The 22198-nt window shown below is 37.4% G+C and overlaps 1 protein-coding gene across 28 annotated transcripts in view; it reads right to left on the reverse strand.

Annotated features, from left to right (window-relative positions):
• LRRFIP2 (LRR binding FLII interacting protein 2) overlaps positions 1-22198 on the reverse strand; it is a 137130-nt gene that overhangs the window by 65350 nt on the left and 49582 nt on the right. For 17 of the 28 annotated variants that reach the window (XM_039461897.2, XM_039461900.2, XM_039461898.2 and 14 more), the window contains 8 exons: positions 19047-19133; positions 17007-17057; positions 12193-12249; positions 12050-12094; positions 8749-8817; positions 5283-5324; positions 3192-3257; positions 706-780 (listed from right to left, as the gene is read on the reverse strand). In XM_039461897.2, the coding sequence (XP_039317831.2) occupies positions 706-780; positions 3192-3257; positions 5283-5324; positions 8749-8817; positions 12050-12094; positions 12193-12249; positions 17007-17057; positions 19047-19133 (492 nt within the window). The remainder of the gene's footprint in view (positions 1-705; positions 781-3191; positions 3258-5282; positions 5325-8748; positions 8818-12049; positions 12095-12192; positions 12250-17006; positions 17058-19046; positions 19134-22198) is intronic. The other 11 variants (XM_039461912.2, XM_039461910.2, XM_039461907.2 and 8 more) reach the window with 5 other exon arrangements.

Raw genomic sequence — 22198 nt, forward strand, 5'->3', positions numbered from 1 at the left:
CGGAGGTTGCAGTGAGCCGAGATCGCACCATTGCACTCCAGCCTGGGTAACAAGGGTGAAACTCCGTCTCAAAAAAAAAAAAAAAAAAAAAAAAAAAAAAAAAATTCTGTGTGCAGGTTTTTTAAACATTATTTTAAATGTATTGTGTGCCATACATTTAATGTGTCTTACATGCATGATATGTTAAATGCCTTTAAAAAAAACCAAGAGATTCTAACATTACAAAATTATATTCCTCACATCCCATATGTAGTTTACATTTTTATATGTAAGCTTTTTTAAGAGGGTATACCCACTCTGAAGTAAACTGATGCTTGCAACTTACTTTGAAATGTATCAAAAACTAAGATGAATTGATGGTTAGAGGGACAAATAGATAGTTACATGATAAAAGAAATATAATGAATTGTATAATCTAAATGATAGGTATGTGATGTTCACGATATAATTCTTTGAATGTTTTTTGTACATTTAAACATTTTCATTAAAAACAATTTTAATGACACTGATTTATAAAGATGGTGATTCAATAGTTCCCACTGTTTAAAGAGACTCTCACAGACTATATAAATTCGTTTACCAAAAACTAGTATATACATAGCCATTTACAGATTAGTTACAGCTAGTCAAAATGTAAAATGGGGAGATTAGAAATACGTTAAAAGTAAATCAAACACATAAAGCCAAAAAAGACTTTGGACAAACCCGAGTGTAGTAGGCAGAGGTGGGTTTGCTATGTCTAAGACTGCTATAGTTTCTCTGGTCAAAGTAGAGGCCACTCTGCAAAAAGCAAAATTATATATATTTTTCTCAGGTTAAATGTTAACAACCTAACAACACACAAAGTGAACACACAAAGACAAAATCTGATATTGCCAAATCCCTTCTTCTCCAAAATAATGTTTTAAAATCATTGGATCACATTAAGTCAAAGTAATAATTATTTCAAGCCCCTCAAAAAACACTGGTATTACAATTTGTTTTCAAACAAACACATCACTTTTTAAATTTAAAAACAAGACAATAAATCCTCAGACAAAACGGAAGGGAAACAATTTATTCTCAGGTCATACTTGAGAACGTCCTTGAACACTCCTGGACAACTGAATAATTACCAGTTTTATAATCCATCTTTAAAGCCACAGAAGGGATTAAAGAGCTTTGTATTTGGTTCCAAACATTTCCTAGGCCCATTCCTTGTCAAAATAAACTGACAAATTAAATTACCAAAAAGAAAGAGAGAGTACAGGCTGGGCACGGTGGCTCATATCTGTAATCCCAGCACTTTGAGAGGCCAAGGCGGGTGGATCATGAGGTCAAGAGATCGAGACCATCCTGGCCAAGATGGTGAAATCCTGTCTCCACTAAAAATACAAAAATTAGCTGGGCATGGTGGCTGGCACCTGTAGTCCCAGATACTCGGGAAGCTGAGGCAGGAGAATTGCTTGAACCCAGGAGGCGGAGATTGCATTGAGCCGAGATGGCGCCACTGCACTCCAGCCTGGGCAGCAGAGCGAAGACTCCATCTCAAAAAATAAAAATAAAAATAAAAATAAAAATAGAGAGAGAGTATACTAAATTTGGTTTGATCTAAAACACCTATGGCAGGTTCATTTTCAATACAACGCACATAATAAGCAATAATAGTATACATTACAGTTAACTGAGGGAGAGAAAACCATCTATAAAATTCCCTTCCCAACTTTTCTAGCCATCTTTTTTTGCTCAAGGTTAAGCAAATTTAGGCAATCTCTGACTAAAAGACTCCACCAGTGTTGACATTGAAGTTGAGGATGCCCCTAGTCCCACCCCACCCCTACCATTCCTGGTCCTGCTGTCCCACACCACTTCTCACTCCCCACTTACATGCTCAACTAGGCACTAAGGCTCACCTTTCCCTAGAGCAGACATACCCAAACTATGGCCCCGCAGGCCGCATGCGGCCCCCTGAAGCCATTTATCTGGCCCCCCGCCACACTTCAGGAAGGGACACCTCTTTCATTGGTGGTCAGTGAGAGGAGCACAGTATGTGGCGGCCCTCCAACGGTCTGAGGGACAGTGAACTGGCCTCCTGTGTAAAAAGTTTGGGGACGCCTGACCTAGAGATTCCAAGATCCTACCTTTCAGGGCCTCTCATTAATGTCCTCCCCATTACATTCTCCCTTCTCTCCTCCCTTGTACCAACCAAAGCCTTCCAATCCTCTCTCAACCCAACCCATGGGAACCCTAAATTAGCAAAGAGTTGAGACTGTACTTCCTTTATTGTTGCAGCCTAATAGAAAATGGGTGTTCCTAATGTACCATGTGAGCAATGTGGAGACATTATTTTCCTCACAGAGATTTGTTTAGTGGCCGGACACTATGGCTCATGCCTGTAATCCCAGCACTTTGGGCGGCTGAGGCAGGTGGATCATCTGGACAACATGGCGAAATCCTGTCTCTACAAAAATACAAAAATTAGCCAGGCATGGTGGCACACGCCTGTAATCCCAGCTACTTGGGAGGCTGAGGCAGGAGAATCACTTGAACCTGGGAGGTGAAGGTTGCACTGAGCCCAGATCTCGCCATGCACTCCAGCCTAAGAGACAGAGCGAGACTTTGTCTCAAAAAAAAAAAAAAAAAGAAAGAAAGAAAGAAAGAAAAAGAAAAAAGAAATGTTCTTAGCAAGGTGGGCTAAAATAGAGAGTATATTAATTGTGCAATTTAATTACATTATAGTTTAACAAGTTTTCAGCAAGCTAGCATGGGCACTTTGCCATTACATATTTACTGCAAAAACCAGAAAATGCATTTCAAGTTCCCAAAACACAAACTTTTAGAATGAAACCTATTTGTGAGTTTAGTTACTGCCCATAATACCACAACTAAATCAATGTGAATTCTAAAATAAAGATGAAAATCTCACTAAACCTATTCTTGAGGTATATTCCAAAGGACAATTCATAAATGAAAATACTTGTTAATGAGCTTCTTGTGATATATTACTAACTCTGGCTGCAGGGGTTTGCATATGTTAACTTGAGATTAAAACTTGCAAATGAAAGCAAAATTATTTTAAAATTTCTGATACATCATGTTTCAGCAGATTATCAAGCTTCAGCAATGCCTTAGTAGCACACCAAAGCAATCATGATTCTTAAGTTTCCTAATAGTACTCCAAGAACTGTGACATGAGACACAACAGAACTAACCAGTGGGTCTTTATGAGAACCAGAAGACCTCTTCTTCATTCCATGAGAGTGACTATGAGAATGATTCTGGAAGTAAATGTTTCAAGTTAACTTTAATGACTGCATAGTGAAGTTACGAAAATAATTTAATAAAATTCATCTTGAAAAAAACACAAAGGTCTCCATAAGAAATACAACAGTTTACATGCAATTTATTTCCCAAAGGTTAGTAAACGATTCACTGCACTTTACTAGCTAGGCTACCTGGCCTGTCTACACATCTGCATTCCTCCATCACCTCCCTCTGTGCCAAGCATCTGTGTGTCTGGGCAGCTAAAGAAAACTTGATTATGACTTAGAGCCAGGCAGGATATTTGTGGAAGAGCTTCACACCACACTTGTGTCCTTCTGACATTTTTTTTTTTTTTAATTTTTCAGTAGAAACAGGGTCTGGCTCTGTCACTCAGACTGGGATACAGTGACACAATGGTGGCTCACTGCAGCCTAGAACTCCTGGACTCCTGCCACAGACTCCTGAGTAGGTAGGCACACAGGCTTGTACCACAACACCCAGCTAATTTGGGGTGGGAATCAAGTAGAGACATCTCAAGTGATCCTCCTGCCTCAACCTCCCAAAATGCTGGGATTATAGGCATGAGCCATCATTCCTGGACCCCCTCTATCTTCTTTATAATGGTATGGGTAACAAGATAATTCACTTCCTCCTATAGTCTTCCTTACCTAAAGGTTAAAAAGCAATCCTTTGAAACAATTAAAACAGGACTCAGAGAACAAAGAACATGACATTGCATTGTCCCAGAGAGTACTCTTACCCCGAATTAGTAAGCCCACAGTATGTAATGCTCAGGAGGAAAGTAACCAACATGGTATGGATTGCCCAGCATACCATAAATGGTCACCTTATAAAAGGGTCCTTTGAAGACAGGATTGTCTCAATACCTAACTTTTCCTAGGAGTACAGAGCCAAGTGCATACAGGGAAATTAAGGCCAGGAAGATTACTAAATAAGGTAAGTTGGCAGATAAGAAATCTAATCTAGGTGCGTACTACTTGCCTGAAATAAGAGGGTGAGGCTAGACGTACCCTACCTATCAACAGCCAAAGGCAACAGACTGCTCTAGGCAAACCATCTCACATATATAGAGCTATATCCTTAATCAATGATTAAAAACTAATTTTTCTTTTTTTATTATGCATCTATTTATATATTACTCTGAACATATTAAGAGATGTCTACATAATTTAGAAACTCAGGCAACCTATTGATAAAATATTAACCCAAGAAAAACAAGCTATAACTTAACCTCCTTGATTAATGACATACCAAACAAACTAACCAAATCAAACCAGAATGTTTGAACAAAACTGATGTCACAGGTGTCCTCTAACACTATGGATGTTTTCTACCTAGCAACTTTACACCTGCTAGCTTGTGACATGTGACATAAAACAGTTTGGACTTGTGCTCAACATGAAAACCTGTTTCTAACAGTGTTAGAATGACAACGAGTATGTATTAGGTGAATGGCTCATCATAAGAAGAGATTTACTACTACTAGCTGGGCATGGTGGTTCACACATGTAATTCCAGCACTTTGGGAGGCCAAGGTGGGAGGATCACTTGAGACCAAAAGTTTGAGACCAGCCCGGGCAGCATAGCAAAACCCCATCTCTACAAAAAATATAACAATTAGCTGGGCATGGTGGCACATATTTATAGTACTTGCTACTCAGAAAGCTGAGGTGGGAGGACCCCAGGAGTTCAAGGCTGCAGTCAGTAAGCTATGATTGTATCACTGCACTCCAGCCTGGCTGACAGAGAGGGACCCCATCTCTAAAATTTAAAAAAAAAAAAGAAAGATATTACTACCAATCCTAGTCCTCAATAGAGAAGAATAACTTGTATCTGATTCTGAAAAATTACTATTCATGCCACAACTACAAAACATTAGTTTTTTTGCTTTCTTAGTCACACATTTTCCCCAAAAGTTCATAACGAAGCCATGAAAGTTAGTCATATTCTATAATTAGCATCAACAGATGTTTATAAAGTAAAACTCCACATGTAACACAAGGTCATGCAGTACATACTAATGATGAAAGTCTTGATGATCTATCCTTGAACATATCACACTGGGTTTCAGCAAAACATGAAAGTTGGTTTGTTTCCAAATTCAGAAATATAAAGAAGAGAAGAAGTAACATTTGAGGTTATTAAAAATCCAACACTATTATAAAGAAAAAATTATTAAACATGAAAGCTAATCCAGTTGAATTAAAAAATATTCTTCCTCCTACTCTTTCCTAGTATAAAGTATTGCTAAACTATATGTATATTCAAAACTACATATTTTTCTTTTAAATAACAAAATTCATAATCAGTAATAGTGATATGAATTAATCTCAGTACACTATAGCACAAAACATCCTAAGGGAGCATTTAAATACAAGAATTAAGCATTCAAAAGTCAAAAATGCTTTTTAAGAAAATTATCATCACTTTTAACATCATTTCCTATTGTTTGAAAAATGGCAAAAGCAAAGGATGAGTAGGCAATGAGGCAAGTGCACATAACTAGCACAGTCAAGCTTACAAAAGAACAAATGCAGCACCAAGATGGGGAGCATTCCTTTGGATCTGCTTGTGGACAAACACCTAAAAATGTCCTTCCTCAAAAAAAAAAAAAAATTTGTTATTATTTTTTTTTGAGACGGAATCTTGCTCTGTCCCCCAGGATGGAGTGAAATGGCACAATCTCGGCTCACTGCAACCTCCGCCTCCCGGGTTCAAGCAATTCTCCTTCCTCAGCCTCCCAAGTACCTGGGATTACAGGCGTGTGCCACCATACCCAGCTAATTTTTGTATTTTTAGTAGAGACGGGGTTTCACCGTGTGGGCCAGGATGGTCTCGATCTCTTGACCTCATGATCCACCTGCCTTGGCCTCCCAAAGTGCTGAGATTACAGGCATGAGCCACTGTGCCTGGTTCCAGTTTATATTTTTTAAGCTATCTACCCAGAAAGTCAATATATAAAACAAATAAAAGCAATGAGCAAGTTCCTCAGGTAGGTTAAATACTAATTGTTTGGAAAAAAACATCTTTCTTTTCTAACCCTTACACTAAAATTTAAAATTTTAAGGAATACTATTCAAAAACCCAATTTAAAGTAACGTTTTCCTAAGGATAGATTGGAACTCATCAGCAGTTTATAAAATCAACTTAGTAGGTTAAAACCAGCTTTTTTTTGAGACAGGGTCTCTCTCTTTTGCCCAGGCTGGAGTGCAGTGGCTTTATCTTAGCTCACTGCAACATCAAACTCCCACCTGAGCCTCCAAAGTAGCTGGAACTACAGGCACATGCCACCATACCCAGCTAATTTTTTTTTTTTTTAAATTTTAGGAGATGGGGTCTCGTGATGTTGCCCAGGTTGGTCTCAAACTCCTGGGCTCAAGCAATCCTCCCACAACAGCCTTCCAAAGTGCTGGTATTACAAGCATGAGCCACTGTGACCTGCCCTCAACCAGCATTTTAAAAACTAAACTAGAAGAGCAAATATTAGAGGGTGTGTGTCAAGTAAGCGCAAATATTATTTTATGAAACTTGTTTCAATAATGTATTCTCTATACTTATATATATGTACAAATCCACATGCATGAATATTCATGTGCATACTGATTTATGGTGTAAAATGTATTTCTTGTTGCAGAGATCACAATTTTTAAAAAGCTTAAAACATATTAGAAAATCAAATTATATAATCTAGTTCTAACAAGACATTGAAATAGTTTAGTCAGAATAAAGTCCTTCCTTTCATGCCTAATTAAATGGTCATTTACGAAAGACACTGCAGAAACCTCAAAAAATAAATTTCTTAAGTATAGGACTAAGTGGTACCATTTTACCTCTGGCATAAATTCATTGAAAATGTTATTGTAGGCCGGGCGCGGTGGCTCAAGCCTGTAATCCCAGCACTTTGGGAGGCCGAGGCGGGTGGATCACGAGGTCAAGAGATCGAGACCAGCCTGGTCAACATGGTGAAACCCCGTCTCTACTAAAAATACAAAAAATTAGCTGGGCATGGTGGCGTGTGCCTGTAATCCCAGCTACTCAGGAGGCTGAGGCAGGAGAATTGCCTGAACCCAGGAGGTGGAGGTTGCGGTGAGCCGAGATCGTGCCATTGCACTCCAGCCTGGGTTAACAAGAGCGAAACTCCGTCTCAAAAAAAAAAAAAAAGAAAAAGAAAATGTTATTGTAATAAATACCAATTTTATTGGAGCAAAATATCTGTACCTGCTTGCTTTTCTTGTATTATCCTGAAACTGAGAGAAAATACAAGCAATAAAAAATATTATTGCATGTGTAACAAAACCTTGTTACAAAATTTTCTAAAATGCATGATAGCATGCACTTGTTAAACTGTGTAGTGATAAAATGTCATTTACCATAGAGTGACACTTCCCCAAAAATAAAGTTCCTCCTCTATAAAAATTTCTAAATTAACGAAATGTCTAAGCCTTTTGTTTAAAAAAAAAAAAAAAAAAAAAACTTCCATGAACAAAACACAGTATTACTCAAGTCACATATTCTAGCAGATAAGCTATTCCATCCTCCAAATCAGGTAAATTCATAAAAAGAGTAGCTGTCTACTCTCTCATCAACTTCTCTGTAGCACCAGTGGCATTTTAAACAGGCATAGGATTTAATAAGCTAAACTGAAATTAACCTGTTTTAATTTTCCTTTTCCAAAATATAATGCAGAATTTGGCTGGCTTAAAAAAAAAAAGTTGAATATATCAGGTAGGGAAATCAATAATTTGGACATACCAACTGCTACTACAACAATGGGCAAACAAAAAGAATCACCCAGTAAGTATAAGTTGGCATTTATATTGTTAAAAAAAAAAAAAAAAAAGAATCATCAAAGGAAGTAAAATTGAAAATAGTAAGGGCTCATCTCCAAATTTTTGGTGCCATAACCATAAAGAAAAAGAATTTTTTTAACTTAAAGAGTTAAAAAAAATTCCAAGTTTGCTATTTTAATCTTTTTTTTTTTTTTTTTTTTGAGACGGAGTTTCGCTCTTGTTACCCAGGCTGGAGTGCAATGGCGCGATCTCGGCTCACCGCAACCTCCGCCTCCTGGGTTCAGGCAATTCTCCTGCCTCAGCCTCCCGAGTAGCTGGGATTACAGGCACGTGCCACCACGCCCAGCTAATTTTTTGTATTTTTAGTAGAGACGGGGTTTCACCATGTTGACCAGGATGGTCTCGATCTCTCGACCTCATGATCCACCCGCCTCGGCCTCCCAAAGTGCTGGGATTACAAGCTTGAGCCACCGCGCCCGGCCTATTTTAATCTTTTAAATAAATTTTTTTTAACTGTCAAACTTGCCTGAAAGTTTTCTTTAGGAAACAAATTAGAAAGAAAGTACATATAGCAAGCAAAGTTCAGCAAGTGTCAATTTCTATTAGAATGTACCTATTACTCAAATATTCAGGATACTGAAAGTCAAAAGTGAATACACAGTACTAATACCACATGTTTTCCTGGGCTACACACCATGGGATCTTTCCTTTTGGGTATACTGGCTCTGCTCCAAAGTGTCCCAGTTACATCCTTCGATGGGTTCTTCAATGGAATTAAACAGTGCAACAGTAAATGATAAAACACAAAACTGTACGTATTTTTAAATATTAAATTCATTAAAATTATACCAAGGCCACTGGTATATAAACAATAATTAAATACATGCAATAGTAAAAACAATCACCAGTGAGAAAAGGTGATGTATCCCCACTGCTCTGATTCAATCGAGATCACTTTTTCTTCATTTTTATGCTGTGGCACAATCAAGGCTCACCACAGTCTCTACCTCCTGGGCAGCTCAAGCAATCCTCCCACCTCAGCCTCCCAACTAGCTGGGACCACAGACATGCAACACCACACCTAGCTATTTATTTATTTATTTTTAATTTATTTATGTTTAGTAGAGACAAGGTCTCACTACACTGCCCAGGCTGATCTCAAACTCCTAGGTGATTCTGCCGCATCAGCCTCCCAAAGTGCTGGGATGAAAGCATGAGCCACTGTGCCTGGCCAAGATCACTTCATTTTCTAATTTTGGATCTCTACCTTATTGTCTTCTCATATTTCAATGTATAAAGCAGTGACCAAGCAGCTACTCATGTTCTGCACTATTAATAATCTAATCATTATACAAAACTAATAGACATAGGATGTTTCAATTCTAAATTTATAACTTTGTTTTAATCCTCCCTCCCCAATCCTACCAATCACACTCTTGAACTATCTTTGCTGTTTTTATTTTTATACATAATGCCTATAGCACTGACACCAACATTTCCAGCCCAGATAGCTTCTGGTAAGCCACCTTTCAACAACATCGTATATGAAAGTTAATTGGACAAAAGGAGAAATCAAAAGTCCTAAGAATGCAGCATAAGACCACTATATTCACCTCACATTCAGGTAATGCTAATGTTCACACATCAAATACTATGTTCAAAAAGTATTAGACCTCTTAGTAGGTCTTAAGTTTTTAAAAATAACTGGCTGAGATATGCATAACTCCAAAATTATATAGCAAATCATAAGGAAATTTAGATCAGGGTTTTAGGCCATCACATTTATTTCCACAGAGGACAAAAGTTGTCTAGCATTTTCAGCTTAAAGAAGAAGTTACTTTAAAAGCAAATATCTGGTGAAAACTTAGAACTCTCAATATTATTTAGGTAAAAGAGAAAAAGTTTTATCTCAATTATATTTCTTTTAAATGATGTTAGTAGGGAGCTTTCAGACTTGTTTCCAGGGAAGTCTAAACATTTAAACTGTGTTAGATGTACACTCACAGACAGTAATGTACAAGAATCTCCTCTAGGAGGTAAAACTCTTAATAATTTTTACATTTACACATTGACTTTTTTAAATACTGGGAGTTTTATTCTATCTCATAGTAATAAGTTTTTGAAATTAACATAATAAAATTAAATACTGGAGTTGTATCTTAAATTTGTTTAATGATACAAATGCCATAAAAATAAAATCAACCTGATTAGTTTATATACATTCTGGGTAAACAGTTATTATCAGTTTAACCACAGATTGCTTTTTTGTTTGCATTATTTGTTTTAAAGGCCCCCAAATGTTCAATTTTGTTGGTTTTACCCTTAAGTTAAACAAGTATCTAATCAAGTTTCCCTAAGGTCACATACAAATGTACAAATAACCAGCTTGATAACAACGGTGTGAAAATACACACTATGAACATTATAATGAAAAGCAAAGGAAAAAGCCATAAATTAAATACAAGAAGGGATTATTTTCATAACCTTTGAGACTCAACTTTAAAGCTCTTATCGACTGACTCCCTATGATTCTTTACAAAATATTTATTTTATTTTATTTTTTATTTTGAGACAGTCTCACTGGAGTGCAGTGCCATGATCTTGGCTCACTGTAACCTCTGCCTCCCAGGTACAAGCAATTCTCATGCCTCAGCCTCCCGAGTAGCTGAAATTACAGGCGTGAGCTACTACGCCCAGCTACTTTTTTTGTACTTCTCAGTAGATATGGAGGTTTTGCCATGTTAGCCAGGTTGGTCTAGAACTCTGGATCTCAGGTGATCTGCCCACCTCAGCCTCTCAAAGTGCTGGGATTTTAGGCATGAGCCACCGCACCCAGCCTTTTCAAAATACTTAAAGAGAAAAAAACCAAAGTACTATATCTCCAGGGAAAAGTATAATGGATTCACTATTAAAATTATTTTCCTCTAAAATCATTTCTAGGCTGCCAATTATCTTAGATTTCTGTAAATATCTGTTAATATTCTTAAAATCTAAAGTTTCATAATTAAAATATTCCTGATTTAATAACTAGTTTTCTAAAAAGATAATATATTACATTGAAGAAAAATAACCAGCCTGGAGAACTTATTTATGAATATAAACATGTCAATAACAAGCACGCCAAAGCATACTCAGTTTTTTAGAGTCTATTTTTATCATTTATACAAGGTAGAAAGAAAATTACAGTAGGGAAAAACAAATATAGACCTTAACATGAAAGAACATTTTAGTGATTAAAAAAACTACATGGAGGTGTACATACAGTATCATTACCAAAATGCACTTGTACACTAAAAGCTACTGAAATTAAAAAAAATTTTTTAAACAAAATGGAAAAAATATATACATACAGTATTATCAATGTGCAAATTAAAAGTACTGCTTTAAGGTTTAAAGTATACTTCTTTAAGAGAGAACTTAGGGTCTTGACATAATATGAGGGTTTTTAAGGAGCAACTTCTCCTTTCTCCTGACTTATAACAATCCATGCAAAAAAACCTGGGACATTCTATAAAATGTTAATCAAAATGTCAAAGCATGTACATATTCAGAGAATTTTTCAAATCAGTTGTTCAAATTTTCCACATAATTATAATTAATCATCCAAGCCCCAAAACTATTTCTCATTTAATATATTGTCATTTTCTAAGATATGAAAGTAGGAAAAGCATGAACTTAGAACCAAACAAATGTTATTCTACAAGATCAATCTTAATTATTTTGTGATACATTTTCAAAATCAAAGGTCCCTCTACAGAAAAAGAGACTAGATCCCATGTTAATAGAGTAAAATATTCATGATTTTAGAGCTAATTTACTTATGATAATAATTTGAAAGAAAGCATCATTTTCCAATGAAAGGTCTTTGCCAATATTTTATACTTTTTTTTAAAAAGGCAAAGAAATACATTAATACTGTCAGATTGCTTAGGCAACAGTATTGAAGAAAGCTCACACGTAAGCTTTGTATTGTTTAGACAAGTTAAAATACCAACCCTGTGACTGCCAAGACTTCGAAAGGACAATGCATCCTCAACTCCCTGATAAAAATACAAATAAACACAGTAAAAGTTTGTGAATGACTGCATTAAGCTAATGAAGAAAAGTATTAGACGCAAGTTTATAGGTTATTACAAACCAGATAAGGACGATGGTAACTGGACCGGTGGGAATACCTGGCCCTTTCCGAATCTTCCTGGGAAAGGAGAAAGTACATGGAGAATTAATCACTGAACTTTGTCAGAACTGAGCAAAGAGCAGTCAGTTAACAGCATAGCAACAACTCCTGAGAGCAGACGGGTTTGGACAACTTATCTTTGGGGCAGCCACATTCTCTAGTTGGAAAGAAAGTAGAAATAATCTTGGCAATGTTCTTATTTTATCAGCAGTATGTATGTCAGACCAATTGGAATGGTCTGTATAAGACCAAGAGAGTTTAATATACCAAGATAAAAATATGCAAGTATACTTAACAAAGAGAACCTGAGTTCAGCATTAAAAAAAGACCTTAATCTATTTTTTTTATTGTGATCATCGGTTTATGCAGGCAGGAAGAAGTGTTTACATTTTCACTGATGTTTTTTAAGAAGACAGTATATGGTTCTAAAAATACTTGGGTTATAACTATGCACTTACTGTAAAGATTTTTTTTTTCTTTCACCATTGTAACTAGGAAAGAACTAAGTGAAACAGAGCCTGTGTGTTAATATGAAAAACTATGTACGCTTAGAAATAATTACATAAATACTTTAGAGTTGGTTAAGTTATCTCAAGTAATGCCATAAGCAGATTATTTTTTAAAAATGACTGCAGCCTAACAATTAACTAAATTAAATGTAATTCTAAACTTTTCCACATTTAGCTATTAGCAATGGAGTATTAAGGCCTGAGTCATGTTAAATAAAAATGGCTAGTCCCTAGAACCTAATCATCTGAATCAGTAAGGAATTTCTCATATTTCAACATTTCCAAGTACAAAGTATTAAGTAATTTGCACTGACTGAAAATCTAAACCTTACTGACCAACTGGGTTCATAGCTTATCAATGCTGTATTTTGTAAAACAAATCAGTGCCTCAAAACTCCCTGGTTGACATCTGCAGTGACTGATGTCCTTGACCAAATCTGTTCTGAAGTCTGTTTACAAGCACTACTATGATTCAGTTTCTAATCATGTATTCTGATCTTCAGGAATTCATCACTGATTTACATCTTTTGTTGTTGTCATCGTTTTTATGAGAGTCTCACTCTGTCACCCAGGCTGCAGTGCAGTGGCATGATCTCGGCTCATTCCAACCTCAGCCTCCCAGTTTCAAGCGATTCTTGTGCTTCAGCCTTCTGAGTAGCTGGGACCACAGGCACTTACCATCACACCCAGCTAATTTTTGTATTTTTTAGCAGAGATAGGGTGCTGCCATGTTGGCCAGGCTGGTTTCGAACTCCTGACCTCAAGGGATTGGCCGGCCTCAGCCTCTTACATTTTTTGTTATGCAATAGACATATGTAGTCTGCAAGAAGCCAAGAAAATTTCTTCCCTTTCTTTATCAAGTGATACCACAAAAGTTTTGAGGGCATGTGTGTTAGCCTAGCAGGGTGGGTACAGCTTATTAAATCAGGTGCAGGTTACTCAGTTTGGTTAGTTTAAAAAACCTTTATTATAAAGATGAGTTAACTCAACATGCTCCTTTCAATATTATTTGGGGTACTAGGGCAAATATATGGTTTAATATCTAATCTTCCCTTTATTCTAGCCTTTTTCTCATTCCATCTATCACACAAGAGCATTTTCTTTTCTTTTTTTTTTTTTGAAACAGAGTTTCACTCTGTCACCCAGGCTGGAATGCAGTGGCGCTATCTTGGCTCACTTCAACCTCTGACTCCCGAGTTCAAGTAATTCTTCTGTCTCAGCCTCCAAAGTTCAAGCAATTCTTCTGCCTCAGCCTCCAAGTGCTGGGACTATAGTTGCGTGCCACCACACCCGGCTAATTTTTTATTTTTAGCAGTGATAGGGCTTCACCATGTTGGCCAGGCTGGTCTCGAACTCCTGACCTCAGGTGATCCACCCGTCTCAGCTTCCCAAAGCGCTGGGATTACAGGTGTGACCCACTGCACCCGGCCACAAGAGCATTTTCAAAAACCTCATCTAAAGAGCACATCCCATTAAAGATGCAGCAAAGACAGATTAATTCGTACTTTCAATTATGCTCCTTACAGTAATAAAAAATTATAAATTAAAATACCTTATTAAGTATTGATATGAAATACCTCTATATATAAACAGCTTTTCTTTTTAGCTCCATTTCAAAAACTGGCCAAAAAAGACTTCAGAAAACTACAGAATAAAATATAAACCTTCATATGGGTCAGTTAATTTAGACAAAGAATAACCATAGATATTTACTATCGCATATATAGTAAGCTATATAGCATAATACATAAACTATACCTTAAATAAGCACTGTTCAATAGAACGTTCCGTGACCATGGAAACATTCTACATTTGTACTAATGTAGTAGCCACTAGCCACATGTGGCTACTGAGCTATTGAGCACTTGAAATGCAACTGAGAAACCAAATTTTAAATTCTACTTAATTTTAGTCAATTTAAATTTAATTACCTACAAGTGGTTACCATACCTGATAGCACTTCTGTAAACCTACTTGACAAATATATTTAGGTAAAACAGTAAGGCAAGCTCAAGGTAAATTTTAATTACACCAAAAACATTCAAAACACGTATTTTACTAAGAGCCTGCCAAGTAGGACCACTCTTATAAAGAAAGGCAAAATATTTGGGTTGTTTTTAATTACTTCTACCTTGAATACTTTTGCATAGTGGCAAACATGAGGGAAACAGAAGGAAACTCTTGTATAAATGACCCTGGTAGCAACTCTATTTTTTTTTTTTTTTTTTTAAACAGAGTCTCGCTCTGTTGCCCAGGCTGTAGTGCAGTGGTGTAACCTCGGCTCACTGCAATCTCCACCTTCTGGGTTCAAGCAATTCTCCTGCCTCAGCCTCTCGAGTAGCTGGGACTACAGGCATGTGTCACCATGCAGAGCTAATTTTTTTTTTTTTTTTTTTTGAGACGGAGTTTCGCTCTTGTTACCCAGGCTGGAGTGCAATGGCGTGATCTCGGCTCACTGCAACCTCCGCCTCCTGGGTTCAGGCAATTCTCCTGCCTCAGCCTCCTGAGTAGCTGGGATTACAGGCACGTGCCACCATGCCCAGCTAATTTTTTGTATTTTTAGTAGAGACGGGGTTTCACCATGTTGACCAGGATGGTCTCGATCTATTGACCTTGTGATCCACCCGCCTCGGCCTCCCAAAGTGCTGGGATTACAGGCTTGAGCCACCGCGCCCGGCATTTTTTTGTATTTTTAGTAGAGACAGGGTTTCACCATGTTCACCAGGATGGTCTTGATCTGACCTCGTGATCCATCCACCTTGGCCTCCCAAAGTGCTGGGACTGCAGGCATGAACCATTGTGCACAGCTGCAACTCCATTTTTAAGAACTAGAAGAGTCCTCAGAGATCGTCTAGTCTGATCCCTTCATTGTGCAGTTAAGAAAGCTGCAGCACAGAAGAATTAAGTAAGAATCTTTAAGATCACAAAGCTGGGACCAGCATTTAGACATTCTTACTCACCAGACAACTGAATCGTAAAGTTAATATCCTACACTGGCTACATTTCCACTAATTACAATAAGAAAAAAAAAAGAAAGAAAATGGCAAAGTATTCTGGTTTTTACTCAGAGATTCTTCCTTCTCTGGAAGAATAAAAAGCTTCATTTCCCAGGTATTTCTGGGGTACTATTTATATTGCCAATTGGTTTCTCTTGAATAAATTATACCAGTAGACAACTAGAAAAGATGACAGCAAACTGTGTTCTTAGGTGCCAGTTACAAGCTGTATCCCTCTATTCCACAATGAGGAAAATAAGACATCATCATTATCACAAAAGTCCTTATTAGTACTAAAGAGCTAAAGAATGAACAAATACTATGATACCTTAATTTGTTCAAAATGATGCTTTGATACATTTAATGAAAATGAAATACACTCTTTGTTTTTAAAAGTTCATCTGAAGGAAGAATGAATGGTTTTATTAAAAGAAAACCACAGTCCCATGACTATACCTGGCCATCTTATCTGTCAACAAATGGTATTTATTAAGGCTAAAGTCATTCCTTCGGTTTCAAATTAGGAAACTTCAAAAACTGTATTTACTCTTTTAGACATGCATTTACTCTTTCAGATACACCACTGATTAAGACAGATTCTCAGTTTAAAAACAGAATCATTAGGTTCATGGACAGTTGACTAAACTAACATAATGGGAGGCCCAGCAGGACGTGGGTCCTTTTCTTCCTGGTCCTTTCACCCTCCAACACGTTGGCAGGTGTGGTGCTCTCTCACACCTTCAAATACTGGTTCTGCAAAGGACTATGCAAGTTATTTACTTCATCAGTTCTTTATAAACATATCTATAAAATTGAGATAGTAATACCTGTCCTACAATATGAAATGAAAACCTATGTAAAAAGCACTAGCACAGTGCTGGTATATAGCATGTGCTCAAAGTTGAATTCGTTTCTAAGCTTCCTACCTTTTCATTCCCTATTCATGTCCCAACAGCACACTCCCACCCAAAAAGGGTATTATAATTAGAGGAAATTGTAAATACAGAAAAATTTCCTTCATTCCAGTAACTAACAATCCTATTGTGGATTGGATTGTGTGTGTATGCATCATTTATTTTACTATAAATATTAGCCATTTATATTTTGTATTGTAACTATTACACACCAACTTCTGCTTATGTGCTCACAATAAAGCAGCCAGAGAGACAAGGATAAGTTTACTTTGCAAACTATTAGTTAACGTTTTACTTCAAGACTGCATTATTTCAGCAACTGATCACAACATGCAGGACAGGCAATGCTGGCCTACCAGCCACTTCTGAATCTGTCCCCATTTCCGATCAAAGGAATGATGAGAGTACTAGAAATGCAAAAGTTTCATAAACCAAACAGTTTCCATCATAATGCATTCTTCAAAAGCCTTAATCATACACATTTTCCCTAAAGAGCAATGATAGCTGACTCAAAGTTACACAGTCAAAATACAGAAAATTAGTAAGCTAAATATGTTCAATAATAACAGATGCATGGTTCCCTGTATTTTAGAGAATTGTGAATAGAACTTATATTTAATAACTGTCTCACTCATGTTATTTATTTATATGTATTTTTTTGAAGACAGGATCTCACTTAGTTGCCCAGGGTAGAGTGTAGTGGTGCCATCATAGCTCACTACAACTTCAAACTCCCAAGCTCAAGTGATACTCCCACCTCAGCTCATCCATTTACTATTATATTTAGTATAATTTTAGGAGTGAAAAGACAATGAATTGTAACACTTCCAATTCACTCCAAGAACTGCATTCCATATTTGAAACTATACACTAGGTTAAAAGAAAATTAGCAACATGTCAACTGTTACTGTTTTACTTGAGCTATGACAATATAAAATATTTACATTGCTTTTTAACCTGCTCACAGAAAATTCAGCACCAAAATTAAAAGAAAATGTTTAGGCAGGGCGCGGTGGCTCACACCTGTAATCCCAGCACTTTGGGAGGCCGAGACGGGTGGATCACGAGGTCAAGAGATCGAGACCATCCTGGTCAACATGGTGAAACCTCGTCTCTACTAAAAATACAAAAAATTAGCTGGGCATGGTGGCATGTGCCTGTAATCCCAGCTACTCAGTAGGCTGAGGCAGGAGAATTGCCTGAACCCAGGAGGCGGAGGTTGTGGTGAGCCGAGATCGCGCCATTGCACTCCAGCCTGGGTAACAAGAGCGAAACTCCACCTTAAAAAAAAAAAAAGAAAATGTTTAATACTGTCCCACTGGGTTTTGCCCCTTCATACTACTACAACATCAAAAATATTATGGAAATTTTAGGGCCAAGTCATTGTCAGAAAAGTGAAAGCATATTTATTTCCTTTTAATCAGCCCAATTACCATACCTTTTCTTCTCCCCCACCACCCCCAGACAGAGTTTCGCTCTTGTAACAGGCTGGAGTGCAATGGTACAATCTCGGATCACCACAACCTCCACCTCCGGGTTTCAAACCATTCTCCTGCCTCAGCCTCCTGAGTAGCTGGAATTACAGGCATGTACCACCACATCCAGCTAATTTTGTGTTTTTAGTAGAGATGGCATTTCTCCATGTTGGTCAGGCTGGTCTTAAACTCCCAACCTCAGGTGATCCGTCCGCCTCAGCCTCCCAAAGTGCTGGGATTACAGGCATGAGCCACCGTGCCCAGCCCCATATACCTATTCTTAAAATTTTTTTTTTCTGCTTTCCTTCTGATGATAAAAGCATATTGAAAGTTTGTAAATTATAGAAAAGCATAGAAAGAAGGTAAAACCAACAATAATTCCACCACAGACAAACCAAAGTATTAATAATCACTTCTTTCTAGTAGTTTTTGATGCTATATAGGGATACTGGTTTTTGTAATATAAAATTGGAGTCCTACCAGTTGTATTGTTTTGGTTTGCTTTTTGTTCCATATTCTTAAATATTTTCCTCCATCATTAAATATGCTTTAAAACTGTAAGTCTGGATGACTTTATAGTGTTTTACTATATAGATATCATAATTCATCCAAATTTTAGGACAATTAGAGCTATGCTACACTTTGTCATCATGAAAGTTACCTTCACTAATATAAAAAAGCACTCATAATACTAATAACTTATAACAATGTACATAATAACAGCTATATATGTGTTTGTTGTTACTACTTAAACAAATATCACATTTAATTTGCTGGCACAGAATGGCTTGATAAAATGCACATATCCGTTTATACTATTCTCAGTGTTTCAAAGGACATGAGATTCACATCAGAATAACCTAGTCATGTACTGATTCTGGGGGAAACAAGCACGAAATTAGGGTTATTCCCTCAAATTACCTCTTTCTGTTGCCGTTCCAGTTCTCTCATGCGTATATCTCTTGCTTCTGCCCGGGCAGCCCGTTTTGCTGCCAGCCTTGCCTCTGCCTGAAAAGTAATACAAAACTCAGCTTTACACAAGAAAAACAACCTGTACATCAGATTTGAAAATAAAGAACAAACGGCACTTGCAAAGGAGATGGGGATGACAAGATATTATCTTTCAGCAAGTTTGATTGATTGCTTCAATCAGCTCTTCTAAAGTCATTTCTTTCTTGAATTCCTAAGTATCTCCTCAAATTTGAGTTTTTACCTTTAACTTCTTGATTACACTCTCAACACATTTCACACAGTTATATGCCTCTCCAAACTTGCTCTTTTTCCAGCACTTTCTCCACCATTAATTCAATCATGTAACTAGAATCTTCAGAGCCAACCTTTCTTTCTTTTTGGAGACTGCCAATAATCACTCTCCAAGTACTGATAATTCTCTACCACTGAGTCTCTATCAAACCCATCTCAGCTTTCTTTATCTCACTGCTCCTGCTCATTTCGGGAACTCTTCATCTCCCCACTCCCCACCTCTCCCTGTTTTAAAATTAAGACAGAACTCACATATCATCAAATTCACTATTTAAACACACACAAGGCCAGGCGCGGTGGCTCTCACCTGTAATCCTAGCACTTTGGGAGGCCGAGGTGGGTGGATCACCTGAGGTCAGGAGTTCATGACCAGCCTGGCCATCATGGTGAAATCCTATCTTAAATAAATAAATAAATAAATAAATAAATAAATAAATAAATAAACGTATACAATTCCAACTGGGTGCAGTGGCTTTTGCCTGTAATCCCAGGACTTTGAGAGGCCAAGGCAGGAGGATTACATGAGGCCAAGAGTTTGAGACCAGCCTAGGCAACATGATGAAACCCTACCTCTACTAAAAATACAAAAACTAGCCAGGCATGGTGGTGCATACTTGTAATCCCAGCTACTCAGGTGGCTGAGACAGGAAAATTGCTTGAATCTGGAAGGTGGAGGCTGCACTGAGCCAAGATTGCGCCACTGCACTCCAGCCTGGATAACAGAGTGAGACCCTGTCTCAAAAATAAATAAAAGTATACAATTCCGTGGTTTTTAGTATATTCACAGTATGTATAATGACAGTATGTATAATGATTATGACCAATTCCAGAACATTCTCATAGCCCAAAATGAAACCTGGTATCCATTAGTGCTTCTTCTCAGCTCCTGGCAACCACTAATTTACTTTCTGTGTCTATGCATTTGCCTGTTCTGGACACTTCATATAAATGGACTCATACCATAGGAATTTTTCATCTCTTGCTTGCATTGCTGCAATTACCTCCAAATCCATCTACTTACTTCCAGAATCTGCCTCATAATTCATCTTCTACATGGTTATATGATAGAGAAATTAGACTTTCAAAACGTATTTCTGATCATGCCATCCCACTGTGTAAAATCCTCTGTCAGCTCCTTATTACTTATGGTTAAAGCAAAAATTCCACAGAACAGCACAAAGGGAAAAACAGAAAAAAGAAGAGAGGCAAAACAGAAATAGGACTCCTCATAATCAGGTCCCCATCTTACTTGCTAGTCCAGTAGTCCCCCGCTTATCTGTGGTTTCAGCTTCCCATGGTTAACTAAAGTACAAAAATATTAAGTGAAAAATTCGAGAAATAAACAATTCATGTTTTAATTGCACGCCATTCTGAAGAGTATGATAAAGTCTCTCAGCACATAAATCATCCCTTTGTCCAGCACATCTATGCTGTCTATGCGACCCACCTGTTTGATAACTATCTCAGTTATCAAATCACAGTGATTGTGTTGAAGTAATCCTCACCTTAATTAATAATGGCCCTGAAGAGCAAGAGTGATTCTGCCAATTAGGTATGCCAAGGAGAAGCCATAAAGTGCTTCCTTTAAGTGAAAAGGTGAATGTTTTAAACTTGATAGAAAGAAAAAGGAATCATGCACTGAGGTTGCTAAGATCTATGGTAAGAACAAATCTATCCATGAAATTGTGAAGAAAGAAAAAGAAATTTGTGCTAATTTTACTGCTGCACCTCAAACTACAAAAGCTACAGTCACAGTGCATGACAGCTACGATGGAGAAGGCATTACATTTATAGGTGGAAAACATGAACAGAATCGTGTTCTGATTGATGGCAATCAGGTTTGATACTATCCGCAGTTTCAGGAATCTGCTGGAGGGCTTGGAATGTATCTCCCATAAATAAGAGGGGACTACTCTACTTGGTTCGCATGTACTGGATGCATCCCATCTCTCTCCACTCCTGGATTCTACTGCGTTCTCTTCACAAACTATATGGCAGCAGCTGTTCTCCCTTCTCTTACCCAGTAAAATATCATCATCCGTGAAGATTTCCTCCTTTTCCTCTTTCATAAAGTAAGGCTCTATACCCACGGCTCTATTGTGGCTTTATTATGTTGTATTAAAATTCCATGCTTCCCTCACCCCACAACTTTTGTGCCTCAATGTCTACTAAAAAAATTAATGAAGGTCGGGCATAGTGGCTCAAACCTGTAATCCCAGCACTTTGAAAGGCTGAAGCAGGCGGATTATCTGAGGCCAGGAGTTCGAGACCAGCCTGACCAACATGGAGAAACCCTGTCTCTACTAAAATTACAAAATCAGCCAGGCGTGGTGGCACATGACTTTTGTCCCAGCTACTAGGGAGGTTGAGGCAGGAGAATCGCTTGAACCTGGGAGGTAGAGGTTGCAGTGAGTCAAGATCATGCCACTGCACTCCAGCTTGGGCAACAAGAGTAAAACTCTGTCTCAAAAAAAAAAAAAAAAAAAAAAAAAGAATTGTAGGCCATAGGTCACAGTATCAAGGAAATAAGGAAATAGCTTAGAAATCTTCTGTCTGGTTTCTATATGGTAGTTGAATGATTTTTATCCTTCTAAGATTTGTCTGTAGCCAATTCTGTACAATCTATACTAAAATGAGACTTCCTTCATAAAACCCAACTTAGAGATAATTAAAATATATTCTTTAATAAGATTTTTAACTATAAAAAGGAAGGGAACAGAATGAACGTGGGCTTCAGAGACACAAACACCCCTCCCTCTGTTACTTAGCCAACTAGAGTTATATGTTAACCTCCCTTGGAGATTGTGTTA

Source organism: Saimiri boliviensis, chromosome 9 (genome assembly GCF_048565385.1).
Source record: "Saimiri boliviensis isolate mSaiBol1 chromosome 9, mSaiBol1.pri, whole genome shotgun sequence".
Taxonomy (NCBI): Eukaryota; Metazoa; Chordata; class Mammalia; order Primates; family Cebidae; genus Saimiri; species Saimiri boliviensis.